At 36.1% G+C, this 13683-nt stretch overlaps 2 protein-coding genes across 2 annotated transcripts; both read right to left on the reverse strand.

The window, feature by feature from the left end:
• Positions 1-267: 267 nt before the first annotated feature.
• rx3 (retinal homeobox gene 3) lies at positions 268-5586 on the reverse strand. The gene is made up of 3 exons (XM_073824850.1): positions 4497-5586; positions 3631-3857; positions 268-1572 (listed from the first exon to the last, which is right to left on the reverse strand). Exons 1-3 carry the CDS (start codon positions 4729-4731, stop codon positions 1138-1140), a joined length of 897 nt encoding a protein of 298 aa, XP_073680951.1. The 5' UTR covers positions 4732-5586; the 3' UTR covers positions 268-1137.
• A 1740-nt stretch (positions 5587-7326) lies between these two features.
• On the reverse strand, positions 7327-13331 carry cplx4a (complexin 4a). Its single transcript, XM_073824739.1, has 3 exons — positions 12825-13331; positions 11008-11095; positions 7327-8122 (listed from the first exon to the last, which is right to left on the reverse strand). The coding sequence occupies exons 1-3, from the start codon at positions 12986-12988 to the stop codon at positions 7895-7897; spliced, it is 480 nt and encodes a 159-aa protein (XP_073680840.1). The 5' UTR covers positions 12989-13331; the 3' UTR covers positions 7327-7894.
• Between the last annotated feature and the right edge of the window lie 352 nt (positions 13332-13683).

Raw genomic sequence — 13683 nt, forward strand, 5'->3', positions numbered from 1 at the left:
TTTTCGGATAAGCTTTCGGATAATGTATAAATCTCAGTTTCTAAAAAAAAAAAAAAAAAAAGATCCTAATGACTGGTTTTGTGGTCCAGGGTCACATATTTATAATGATTAATAATTTATATTATAGAAACTAAATAAATAAATAAATAAAAAATGGTGGAATGCAATGAATATGTTCGATTAAGTTTAAAAACTTTACCAAGTTTTGTCATATAGCATGACAATTGAGACAAGTATAGCATTTGATATTTTTCTGAGCTTGTTTTTATTACAAAATACAAAATTCAACTGTACAATGTGAAAGCATACAACAAAATGGCATGGAAAGTGACCATCTGCATACAATAATTACAGAAAAAAATTTTTTTTAGCACTGAATGGTATTGTAAAGGGTTGATGGGGATTTTGGACGGGACAAATGTGATTAAATAAAATTAAATGCATACATTTAAAATGCAAACATTTTTATTTGTGACCCTGGACCACTAAACCAGTCTTAAGTAGCACGGGTATATTTGTAGCAATAGCCAAAAAAACATTGTATGGGTCAAAATTACAGATTTCTCTTTTATGCCTAAAATCCTTAGGATATTAAGTAAAGATCATGTTCCATGAAGACATTTTGTAAATTTCCTACCATAAAAATGTCAAAACGTAATTTTTGATTGGTAATATGCATTGCTAGGAACTTCATTTGAAAACTTTAAAGACAATTTTCTCATAATTTAGATTTTTTGCACTCTCAGATTCCAGATTTTCAAATAGTTGTATCTCGGCCTATTCTAACAAATCATACATCAATGGAAAGCTCATTTATTCAAATGATGTATAAATCTCAAAATGAACCATTATGACTGGTTTTGTGGTTCAGGGTCACATGTGTCTCTATGAATGCTTTAAATGTTTTTTTGGTCAAAAAAGGGTTGAATTAGATCCGGTTGTCTATTGGCAAGGAAGATTTATTAAATGAACTCAAAACCAAAAAAGACAGTAATGAATTTGTATACAAAGATTGTCATCCACAATGATGTGAAAACCACTTTCAGGAGCACTTCTCTTCAAAAAGAGTCTGATTTAGAAAGCTAAAGGAGATGCAAAAAAAGTCTCTGAGTGTCTCAGTCCAGCATCATTCTCAGTTTACCACGTCTTCCCTATAGACTGGATGTGTTCCTTCGCTTTCATTCTTAGCGAGGCGATACTTGTGTTTCGTGGGTCTGCTTCTTCTAGTGAAAATTTATCCATAAAGCCCGAGCACTGATACGCTGGTGGAGGAGGGCACACCGCTCCTATATGGGGTAGTGGGTGGTTGAGCGTGGATGAGCTGAGGAACTGTGGAGGGGTGTAGCTGGCTGGGACTCCCTGCTGAGGGGTGATGAAGCTGGGAAGGGACTGAAGGGGAGAGCTGGAGGAGGTGATCGGTCCGGTAAGCCAGGGCTCTAACGGCAGGCCGCTACCCAGAGACAGCGGCCCCGATCTGGGGATGGACAGCATGGAGGACTCCTGCAGCTTGATGGAGCTCACCTCCAGCTTCTCTTGACGTCGCCACTTTGCACGGCGGTTTTGAAACCACACCTGCAATTTGACATAGGGAAGATTTAGTTTACAATGCAAAAGTAACACGTTTAAAAAGGTAAACTGTGAGGGAAGATATAGAAAAGTACAGATCTAATGTTTATAGTTAGCAAAAGAAACCTCAAATAAATAAAGAAAGACAGACAGATGATAGTTCACAAAAACCTTTCAAATACACATGCAAAAAAGATAAACTGTTCATAGTTTGCAAAAACTATTGAAATAAACAAAATATTGATATACTGTATGTAAATATATTTTTGAGATTCAATACTATTATATTACTTTATTACATATTATATGTAATTTTATATTTCACGGCATTATAAATAAATAATTCACAAAAAACTTTCATATACACTTGCAAAAAGTTTATAAATGTAGATATATGTTTAAGATTAAATTGTATTTCTAATTTACTTCACAAGTAATATTATATATTACAGTATTATAAATTAATTCACAAAATAAACTTTTATATACACTTGTCAAATGTTGATAAATGTAGATAATGTTTGATGAAAAAAATGAAAATATTATACTATTTTTTACATATTATATTACATTACAGTATTATAAATTAATAATGTGCATAAAAAACTTTTTAAGTACACTTGCGAAAAGTTGATATATGTTTAAGATGAAATTGTATTATATTGTTTATTTTACATATTATATATGTAAATACATATACAAATATGTACAATATTATAAATTCTTTTTAAATACATATTAAAAACATACATATGTACAATATGATAAATTCTTATATATATATATATATATATATATATAAGAGTATATATTAAATTACAGTATTATGAATGAATAATTCACTTAAAAACTTTCAAATACACTTGCCAAAAGTTGATATATGTAGATATATGTTTAAGATTAAATTATATATTTTTTTACATTTTGTAAGTATTATTACAGAAAAAAACTTACAAATACACTTGCAAAAAAGTTAAAATGTTCATAGTTTGCAAAAACCCCTTCTAATACACATGCAAAAACATTTATGTAATATATTTATACTATTTTTTACATATTACAAGTACTATTATATATTACAATATTATAAATTATTTTGCCAGTTAACTTATTTCTGATATCCTTGTTTGCTACACATAAACTTCAGATATTTGAAAACAAAAATATATTAGCCACATTTTATTAGCCGTCACTAAAATTAGCTACTTTATAACATTTTAAATCAGAATATTATATCCTAATAAAATCAAGAAGAGGAAGGCCAAAAATTCTTTGGTAGGCTACTACACACACACACAGGTTTACATGTTTTATGGGGACATTCCATAGGCATAATGGTTTTTATACTGTACAAACCGTATTTTCTATCGCCCTAACCCTACTCTACACCTAAACCTAGCCCTCACAGGAGATTGTGCAAACTTTTACTTCCTCAAAAAAACTCATTGTGCATGATTTATAAGCCTGTTTCCTCATGGGGACCTGAGAAATGTCCCCACAAGGTCAAAATTTACTGGTATTCCTATCCTTGTGGGGACATTTGGTCCCCACAACGTGATGAATACCAGGCACACACACACACACACACACACACACACACACACAAAAAACAAAAAACAAAAAACAAACAAACAAACAAAAACGTCTGATGGGAAATCTTTAACCTTCTGTATTTGTCGAGTTTTACTTTTAATAAGTGGAATACAAGATTATTTATTTTTTAAATTCACTTTAAATATTCCTAGAGCTTTTAATTCTATTTTTTCCTGAACAAATGATTGCTATAGTATTGCCTTTGAATTTAATAAATAAATACCCAGTTGCTTTACAAAACAATGTATTTTGTTTTAGGTGTATTTTATTATTATTCGTAAAAAGAAAATATGATTTCTTGCCTAGAAATAGTTTTATTAGCTTTGCGAACTGAAGGGATGAATAACGAATATGTAAAAAGAAAAGTTTTGAACAGTGATCTATTAAACAACAGCATGTGTCTTTTTCTATCTCACATAGGCTACTCGGATCGTGTAAATCCATCATGTGTGTGATCTGTCCTGTGCTCACCTGTACTCGAACCTCTGGCAGGTTGACTTTGAGCGCCAGCTCCTCTCTGCTGTACACGTCAGGATAATGCGACTTCTCAAACGCTCTCTCGAGTTCGTGCAGCTGAAAGGTGGTGAACGTGGTCCGGTTCCGCCGGTGCTTTTTCTTGGGATTTTCATCATCAGATAATTTACCACAATCCGCATCCGGGAGATCTGGACTCACCATGACGCCGGATCTACAAACACCTGTATAAAAATAACACAAAGTTTGTCATATTTAAAATATATATATATAAATAAATAAAAACTATTAAACTTTCATTGATATATGTAACATCGTCATATTTAATTATATTTTAGATTTTTTTTATTTCCAAAAAAACCGAAATTTAACTATTTTTTCCGTTTCTTTTCCATTCTTTATTTAAAAAGAGGTTTTAAACTTTTTTTAAATAAAATATATACAATTTTAAATAGTCCTCTTAAAAATTTTAATAAACTTTTCAGATTTCATATAGCCTTACTGTTTCAATGTATGTTAGTATGAGGTTACTTGTGGATAGGCCTATTTGAAGAGTTAATTTGCAAAAACAGATTCCGTTTTTAACTATTTAAAAAAAAAGAGTTTTTTTTCTTCATTGTGCATTCGAATTAACCTCAAAGAACTACAGTTGCGTTATTTTGATTAAGCAAAAATAACAACAAAAAAAAAAAACACAGCTAACACAATAAAAACTTGATAACACATAATTTATGAAAATTAAAATACGGAGTTATGTTTTTGCAAATAAACTTTTCATTTCTTCATGACTTTTACAAATAAAAGCCTGGTATAAAGTTCTTCTAAAACGCTAAAAAAGTGACTTCGTGAAGCTGTTAACTCACCTTCAAAGTTTTTGGCGTTATTGGAGTCCTTTTTGGGGGAAGACAAATGCTCGACGTCTTTGCCCGTTTTACCAGATCCATAAGAAAACGCCGGATGGAAGATATTCTCTCCTTTAAATCCCAAAATGGATTCAATGCTGTGGATCCTCGTTTGGGATCCAGGACTGCGAACCAACCGCGCGGATGGGGAGAGACGCTCTTCCATATTTTGGGATTGAGATCCAACAAGCCTCATTGAATATTTTGTTTCAGTTAAACGAAAACACTAAGGATTTCCCTCGTTTTTCCTACTCTGTCTCCAATAGTCCAGGCTGTCCCAGCAGAGGAAGCAACTTTCGCCAGTAGTGGTCCTGCACACACTGAGGATACAGTGGCCCCCAGGGGCCTTATATGGATCCCCCTCGACCGGGGCTCTATTGTGTGGGTGACATCCCCTTCGACACGTCAAGAAACGTCAGATAGGCCGGAGTGAGGGATGTAGTATTGTCCCTGAGCGTTTAACTCCTCCCAGAGATCCTTGTGGGCATAATTGCAGCTTTATAAACCGCCTTATATAAATCTTAAATCATCTTTTCCCACTCCAGATGTCTTGATCATGATGGCCTGTAGAAATAAGAGGAACTGGTACTGGGATTAGGCTACATCTTTGGGGCCGCGAAACAGATCAAGATCTCCGCACACGCAAAATGCCATGCGTGAGTTTATAAAAATGTTTGCGACCCAATAGTTAATGTTACATTATTGTCATAAAAATAAATGACAAATTTGTGACCCTGATAAAACCAAGTCTTACGTAGCACAGGTAGGCTATATTTGTAGCAAAAATACATTGTATGGGTCAAAATTATCTATTTTTTCTTTATGCCAATATCGTTAGGATAGATCGTTTTCCTTGAATAGCCTATATGTTGTAAATTTACCGTAAATATATAAAAACTTTATTTTTGATTAGTAATATGCATTGCTAAGAATCTCATTTGGACCACTTTAAAAGCGATTTTCTCAGCCAAATACTGTCCTATCCTAACAAACTATCCATCTATGGAAAGCTTCAGATGAAGTTTTGTGAATGACAAAGAGTTTTCATGTTAGTTTGATGAAATTACGGTCATATCACTTTCTTCTGAGCTGGCAGTAAAAGCTGAATGTCTCTGTGCAGGACTTAACAGGACAATAAATAAATAAAAACATAATATCGCTACATTTGCCACGTTTTTTTAATGATCGATACACTTCAGGCCTATTTCTATAGCCTATTTGTTTAATGTATTGGCTGCTTCGAAAAATAATCGACAACATGTTTAAAATGAAATAGTAGGCTTACTCTATATGAAATTATTTTACAATGTTTAGGTTGTAGATTTTTAAAAGTAATTCGTTCCAGCTAAAAAAATGAAATAAACAGAGTTACATTTATTTAAACTAAATATTCTAGCCTAACACTTATTTTGATAAAAACAAGTTTAAATTATGTATATTTTTAAAGAGAAAAATAAATGTGACCCTGGACCACAAAACCAGTCATAAAAAGCACGGATAAATTTAGCAATAGCCAAAAAATGTATATGGGTCAAACTTTATTTTATGCCAAAAATCATCATTAAGTATATTAAGTATAGTCCTAATAGTAAATATATCAAAACTTAATTTTTGATTAGTAATATGCATTGCTAAGAACATCATTTGGACAATTTTAAAGGCGGTTTTTCTTACATTTTTTTTTTTTTTTTTTGCAACCAGTTGTATCTCGGCCAAATATCAAATGGAAAGCTTATTTATCCAGCTTTCAGACGAGGTTTTGTGGTCCAGGGTCACAAATGTTATTCATAGTCGACAAAGCTCAGTTAAACTTAACGAACGGAATAGGCTAAATCTATAATAGACTAAATTCGGTAGAATGAAATGATAGTAGCTAAGTTTTGGTGGCCAAACATTTAAGCAGCCTAACTAACTAATTACAGCTCTAAAAACGATAAAACACCACAAGAAGTACTACTTTAGGCCTACACTTCGAGCTTGGAGTGGTTTCGGCCATTAGGGAATTTTGTTACATGAACAAAACGCGATCTCAAGCAGCAAGCGCACGACCCCTGAGAGCTAGCTTACAATTGAGGTGCAGTTAATTGGAAGAATTTGCAAACTTCCTCAATATTGAATGGATACGTGTAATTAGCTCCGAACAAAGATTGACAGCAGTCTGATAATCCGCAGGACACACGCTGGTTTGAGGGGATTACACACTTTCCCCCCTCAATCCAAAACAGCACAAATCCTTTCAACTGCTTGGCTTTTCCCTAATTACAACAGATAATGTTGGTATTTCTAGATTTATTCAAAGATACACACACGCACACTTACTTGAAAACAAAATACACCGCAAAATACAAAAATGCATGCTTTGAATGTTGATTAACGCGTTAAAAATTACTAATTGTTTTTGGCCTGACAAAAAAATGAAAATACAAGTTAAAAAAATAGACAAACAAATAAAAAATAATTAATTTGAGGTCACATAATGTGAAGACACAAGATTAAAATGTTACTATGTCTGGTGAAGGCATTTAACTCAGGTCCAGACTTGATTATCCTATTAGGAGGTAATCTTTAAAAGTCCTTAAAAGCCTTTCTTTGTCAATAAACATGAACTTAGATTCATTCAATATTTATTTTTTTCCTGTCTACTCAACTCCGGACCCCCTTTTTATCCGATTTAGTTGTTTTCTAGTAAATATAAAGCTACATGAAATAAAACATTGACATGGTGATGTTATGGCTGAGAAAATCTCACAGACATGTAGCCTACTTGTTTTGATCACAAATGCAGACAGACTCACCGTTTTTCAATCATCTGTTTTATTCATGTGTTTAATCTGTTTACACATGAGACATCAATCCTATTTGTGTCTATTTCCCTCACTTATACATAAGACTAACAAATCCTAATGAGCATTACAATATAATAAGTAACAATAGATATAACGATTTATTCATTCAATAAAAGAAATAACATCACATTCGTCTCATCCCTTGTGCAAAAAAGCAGGAGGGGGATTTAGACAGAACTTCTCCACCACAGGTTCAAGTTATACATTTGTTAAATATATTTACAGGTCAATATATTGCAACAAATATGCAAAAAAAAAAAAGAAAGACAGAAAAAGGAGGAAATAGACTACAACTTAATTTATCCAAACAACACATACAAATCAAAAAATCTAACGGTGAAACTAGGGACCAAGCAAGAGAAGCTAAAAAGCTGATCTAGAATCAGATCTTGGGTCACTTCTTCTGCTTTCAAATGAAATGTAATTTAGAAAAAGTCACCCGAGATTTTTTTGAAACTGTACTTTATCAAAAGCCTGCCCTAGTTTTTAGAAACATGTGAATTTGTTAAACCCCTACATGACAGAACACTTCTCCTCAGCTTTGGACTTCATCTCTGTCAATGTAGCATTGGCTTTCTCTTTTAACTGATCCATGTCCATGTTCTGTAAGTTCTGCATCTGCCCCAGGATGGAGTCCTTCTCCTCTTCCTCTGTGGCATCTTCATCCACCATCTTCAGCAGCTCATCAGGAACATCCACGTCATCTCCTGCCATCTGGATCATGTTGTCATCCTGCTCACTCTGTGGGGTAAATACACACAATGTTATTCTCAAACACAGTTCCAGTAATGTTCATAAAAGTGGATCAAAACAATGTTGATGCACGTCTGTAGTATCTTGGATGTAAGCCACAGTATGGATTACATGGTTAATGTACTACTGAATATGTTGTTCTGCAAATTAAGGCTGTCTAAACCATGGAAAAAACGTGTGTAAGCTGGTAAATCATATAGAGAACGACTTAATAAGCAGGAAAGGGAGCAATATTTTGGCAAACTAAAGTTAATAGGTGGTAAAGTTACGTACGAGCAGTATTAATTAAGGTATTAGCCTATTATTTCACCTACCTGACTGGAAATTATAAGAACATAAGCAAAGCTTTTCCTTAATTTGTTAACTTTTGAGAGTCTCTACTCCAAATGTTTTTTCCTGTCTGACTGATTAGTACAGCTCATAACATGACAATAATTGACCCTTTTTAGCAGCAATAATCAACAAAACATGCAAGTTTTGTTCGGTTAAAGACATTGTTTGCGTACAGTACCGCCAATATGGCCGATTGATGACGGGTTGTGAAAACACTATATTGCATCACATTAAAGTCTATGTAAAGCAATATTAAATGTGTTCTAAGTTTGTCACACCACAGAAAAGTGTGTTATTAACCACAGTCATATTTGAAAAAAAAAAAGGCAAGTAAAAAAAAGTTATCAAAATCTTAAAAAAGAAGCCATAATCTCACAGGACAACTGCCGCCTCAAGCCACGGCCACTCGTAAAAAAGCTGCCCCTCTTAACTACGCCCACTCGCGGGAAAGCTGCCACCTCAAACCATGCCCACTCACGGAAAAGCTGCCGCCCCAAACCACACCCACTCGCGGAAGAGCTGCCACCGCAAACCATGACCACTCAAAGAAAAGCTGCCGCCGCAATCCATGCCCACTTGCGAGAAAATGATCGCCTTAAACCACGCCCACTCACGGAAAATCTGCCACCGCAAACCACACCCACTTGCAGGAAAGATGCCGCACCCACTTAGAAAAGCCTGCTGCCTCAAACCATGGCCACTCATGGAAAAGTTGCCACCTCAAACCACACACACTCACAGAAAAGCTGCCGGCTCAAACCACACCGACTCGCAGGAAAGATGCTGCTGCAAACCACGCCCACTCACAAAAAAGCTGCCGCCTCAAACCACACCGACTCGCAGGAAAGTTGCCGCCTGAAATCACGCCCACTCACGGAAGAGCTGTCGTCTTAAACTACGCCCACTCGCGGGAAAGCTGCCGCCTTAAACCACGCCCACTCGCGGAAAAAGCTCCGGCCTTAAACCACACCCACTCACAGGAAAGCTGCCATCTCAAACCACGCCCACTTGCGGGACCTGCTGCCTCAAACCATGCCCACTCATGGTAAAGCTAGCGCCTCAAACCACACCCACTCACAAAAAAGCTGCCGCCTCAAACCACACCCACTCGCAGGAAAGATGCTGCTGCAAACCACGCCCACTCACAAAAAAGCTGCCGCCTCAAACCACACCGACTCGCAGGAAAGTTGCCGCCTGAAATCACGCCCACTCACGGAAGAGCTGTCGTCTTAAACCACGCCCACTCGCGGGAAAGCTGCCACCTTAAACCACGCCCACTCGCGGAAAAAGTTCCGGCCTTAAACCACACCCACTCACAGGAAAGCTGCCATCTCAAACCACGCCCACTTGCGGGACCTGCTGCCTCAAACCATGCCCACTTGCGGGAAATGGTCGCCTTAAACCATGCCCACTCATGGTAAAGCTAGCGCCTCAAACCACACCCACTCACAAAAAAGCTGCCGCCTCAAACCACACCCACTCGCAGGAAAGATGCTGCTGCAAACCACGCCCACTCACAAAAAAGCTGCCGCCTCAAACCACACCCACTCGCAGGAAAGATGCTGCTGCAAACCACACCCACTCACAAAAAAATCTGCCGCCTCAAACCACACCCCATCACGGGAAAGCTGCTGCCTCAAACCATGCCCATTCAGTGGAAAGCTGCTGCCACAAACCACACCCACTCACAGAGAATCTGTTTTACCACTCACGGTAAAATTGTTGCCTCAAACCACGCCCACTCGCGGGAAAATGTTGACTCAAGCCGTGGCCACTTGCGGGAAAGTTGCCACCTTAACTCCACAATTCTTTACATAACTTTACCACCTATTAACTTTAGTCAAAATATTGCACCCTTTCCTGCTTACTAAGTACTTCTCTATATAATTTACCAATTTACACACCTTTTTTGTCCATAGTTTAAACGCAGTTTTTCCATAGTTTGCCTTTAAACAGCATAAATTAGCAGAACACTTGTGGGAAAGTTGCCATCTTAACTCCACAATTCAGTAGGCTACTACATAGTTCGGTCTTTGTGACGTGTTTTCAGCAATACGTTTCTAACATTTGAACCAAATATCTGAATTGCCTTTACAGAGACTTGAATTTGAGCAAGAGAATGAAGCTGTGGAAAGGCGAACAGATGGAAAGCCAATATAGTTGAAGTCTTGCGCAGACCTCAGTTCACTCTCTTAATCTGGTTATCTTATTTATGGAAAGTGCCAAGATCTATCTATCTATCTATCTATCTATCTATCTATCTATCTATCTATCTATCTATCTATCTATCTATCTATCTATCTATCTATCTATCTATCTATCTATCTATCTATCTATCTGTATTTATTTGCATTTTTTTGTATTTTTGATAAAATATGCAGGCTTTGTGAGCATATAGGAGACTACTGACCCCAAACTTTAATGGTAGTGTAATCTTTATTAAAAGAAGTTAATAAAAATGGCCAACTGAAGAACATTTCCTTATTAAAAGTGATCCTTTTTGCATTTGAGGTGATAGGTAGTAGCAAAATGGCTCTTACTTTAGGAAGCCTGTATTTATCTCGAAGACAAACCCTCAGAGTCGCCCTCTCTGCTTTCTTGTGCAAGAAGTCTGCATCTCTTTCCATTCTGCGGATCAGAAATGTTTTGACAACACGTTATCACATGCCAAGTCAAATACAGTATATTACAATGTAATAGGGTGGACTCAAATCTTGTGATTTTCATGTAAAAACATACCACCGTAAACATGTATAATTCAGTGGAAAACATGCATTGCACAAACAGTCTGTTTTAAATCCATGCATGACAAAACACTGTAGCAGTAAAATAAAATGACCTCTGGGGTTTTAGCTCTACGGCTTAATTCTAGATAAAGAGCTTCAGGATGCTTACGGCATTGTTCAGGCAGTGCTACGGCTATACTTGAGGCAAAGCTCTTAGCTAGTTTACCAGCAACAACTAGATAATATCCTGTGGATGTTTGATCTGAAGCAACACAAGATCTTCAGATGTTTAGATGTAATCTCACAGCAAACATGTATGTTTACTATATGAATCATCTGTTTCACACCTAGGCATATTTGTATATAAGTGAGCCTGTTGATAAAAATTTTCATCTCATCTCACTGCAACATGACAATATAAAATTGTGCGATTAAACAAATAGTTGCAATCATCCTTCAAATGCTATTTAGTTTAGTAAACACACTTCAAAAAGAAGTTCTTGCAGTAGTGCCAAAGAAGAACCATTTCTGGTTCTCCAAAAAACCTTTCAGTGAACATTTGCTAAAAGAACCATTTTAAAGAGCAATAAAAAAAATCTAAAGAAATTTTCTGCATTTGAAAGGTTCCATGGATGTTCAAGGTTCTTCTACAGAACCACTGATGCCAATAAAAAAAACATAATTTTTAAGAATGTATTTTTAAAATTGTGTCTTTCTTATTCAAAATGTATTTTGTTTTGCATATATACTATTTGGAATATATGCAAATGTTTTTTTTATGAACACCATCATTCCATGTGTTAATCTGGTTATGTAATCACGTTCCCTGTTTATGCGCAACACTGAATTACAAACACTACACATTTCAGAAAATATAAGGTAACTCAATTAAATTGAACCTCAGTTGTTACATTACAACAGTCAGAATTTATGAATTAATCATAAATATCAGCTAGGTCTTTTTGACAATAATCAAAATGGCTTCCAACTATGGCCTAGATGGATGGATAGATAGATAAAGAAATAAATAAAAAATATATAAATTCAGATTTTATATATGCATTGGTCTAACATTTTCCAATACTTCCATTACTCGCTTTCTACCATGATTGCTTCTAAAAATAGCATTATCCAGATCAACAAGGCCAGGATAACCCATGCTAAGCTCTGCTCTTAGGACTGATTAGCAGCTAGCACCTGACGCTTACTTTCTGATACCAACATGGAGTCTGTTCATCTTTAATCACTGACATTATCATCTTTTTTACATCCAAAATAGTTAAAGTGCAGGGGTTTGCATGGATACATTATTATGGAGAATATCAAATGCCTTAAAGATTAAGTTTGCATCATGCTTTTGCTCTGATAATCTCTGCATCTTCCTTTGGAATGGACATCATTGCAGTTTTTATTTTAATTACAGCATTTCTGTGATGTATCATCAGCTTTTTGTGATAAACTTAACTGCAAACACTTGAGATTAATAATGCATTAATCTAACTAAGAGCAACACTAGATTCAAAGAACTTAATTTGCGTGGCATAGATTCTTTATTGACTTTGTCAAGGTCATCAATGCTAACTATTTACTGTAATCACAAATAGGGCATGAGGGCTCTAAACTTTACTTACTTCTCCTCCACTAGCTGTTTCTGGTACTCTTCATATTCTTCTCTAGTCATTCCGGCGGCCGCTGCGGGGTCCTTGGGGGTTTCCTCCTCAGCTTTTTCCTCTCCTCCTCCAAATCCCATTCCCTTCAGTGGGTTCCCCACCATACTTTTGATTAAAAACGCCATTTTTACCCTGTTGGAGTCTCTAGCTTGACGTCAAGTTCCGATTTCCTGAAAGTCCTTAGAGAAGTCCCTCAGATGGATTGTTGGTGGTCTAATTGGAGCTAGGCTAACCGACCTGCCTGTCTGTTATCAAGGACGCACTGTTGACTAGTAATGGCGGCCAGAAAAAAAAAAGAAAAAACGTTTATGCTGCAGCCATAATCTGGATTAACATGCGGCTGTCTACACTGAGGCAGATGGCTGTGGCTTTCTCTTTTCCGCACTACAAAAGTGAAAGAACTCAATGTGTTTATCAATTAAAAGCTCTAACTTGAGGACAATTAGTAGAAGACAACAGAGAGAAAACTTGAAAACTATGAAATCTGTGTTTTGCAGATTAGGTCAGGCTCCGCTGTTGACGTCATATTTGTTGCATCCACCCACTGACTGCTAATCACATTACTTAATGAGGGACTGACCAATGCATCGCAACCAACCCGTACTAGATTTAGCCATTTATATCCCTGGTGACCTTAAAGAAAAGCAAAGACCAGAAACTATGAGTTCACACATCGTATTTACCTGCAAACAACCAGGCGATGCTTCTGCAGTTCCTCAATTTTTGTCTGCTGAGAAAATTCAATAAAAACAGATAATGGTTACAAAACTTCACTTAACATTTCTGGGGGTTTAAAACAGTTATCTGGTATTTCAATGTG

This window comes from Garra rufa, chromosome 19 (genome assembly GCF_049309525.1).
Source record: "Garra rufa chromosome 19, GarRuf1.0, whole genome shotgun sequence".
In the NCBI taxonomy this organism is placed as follows: Eukaryota; Metazoa; Chordata; class Actinopteri; order Cypriniformes; family Cyprinidae; genus Garra; species Garra rufa.

Bases quoted from the DNA above. Each gene is read 5' to 3' on its own strand.
- rx3 (XM_073824850.1), bottom strand. From the start codon at position 4,731: ATGAGGCTTGTTGGATCTCAATCCCAAAATATGGAAGAGCGTCTCTCC. The intron at 3,858-4,496 runs GTGAGTTAACAG...ATTTTTATACAG, and splicing joins TAACGCCAAAAACTTTGAAG to GTGTTTGTAGATCCGGCGTC. The intron at 1,573-3,630 runs GTGAGCACAGGA...GTCAAATTGCAG, and splicing joins TGCCAGAGGTTCGAGTACAG to GTGTGGTTTCAAAACCGCCG.
- cplx4a (XM_073824739.1), bottom strand. From the start codon at position 12,988: ATGGCGTTTTTAATCAAAAGTATGGTGGGGAACCCACTGAAGGGAATG. The intron at 11,096-12,824 runs GTAAGTAAAGTT...TCTGATCCGCAG, and splicing joins AAACAGCTAGTGGAGGAGAA to AATGGAAAGAGATGCAGACT. The intron at 8,123-11,007 runs GTAAGAGCCATT...TTTACCCCACAG, and splicing joins ATAAATACAGGCTTCCTAAA to AGTGAGCAGGATGACAACAT.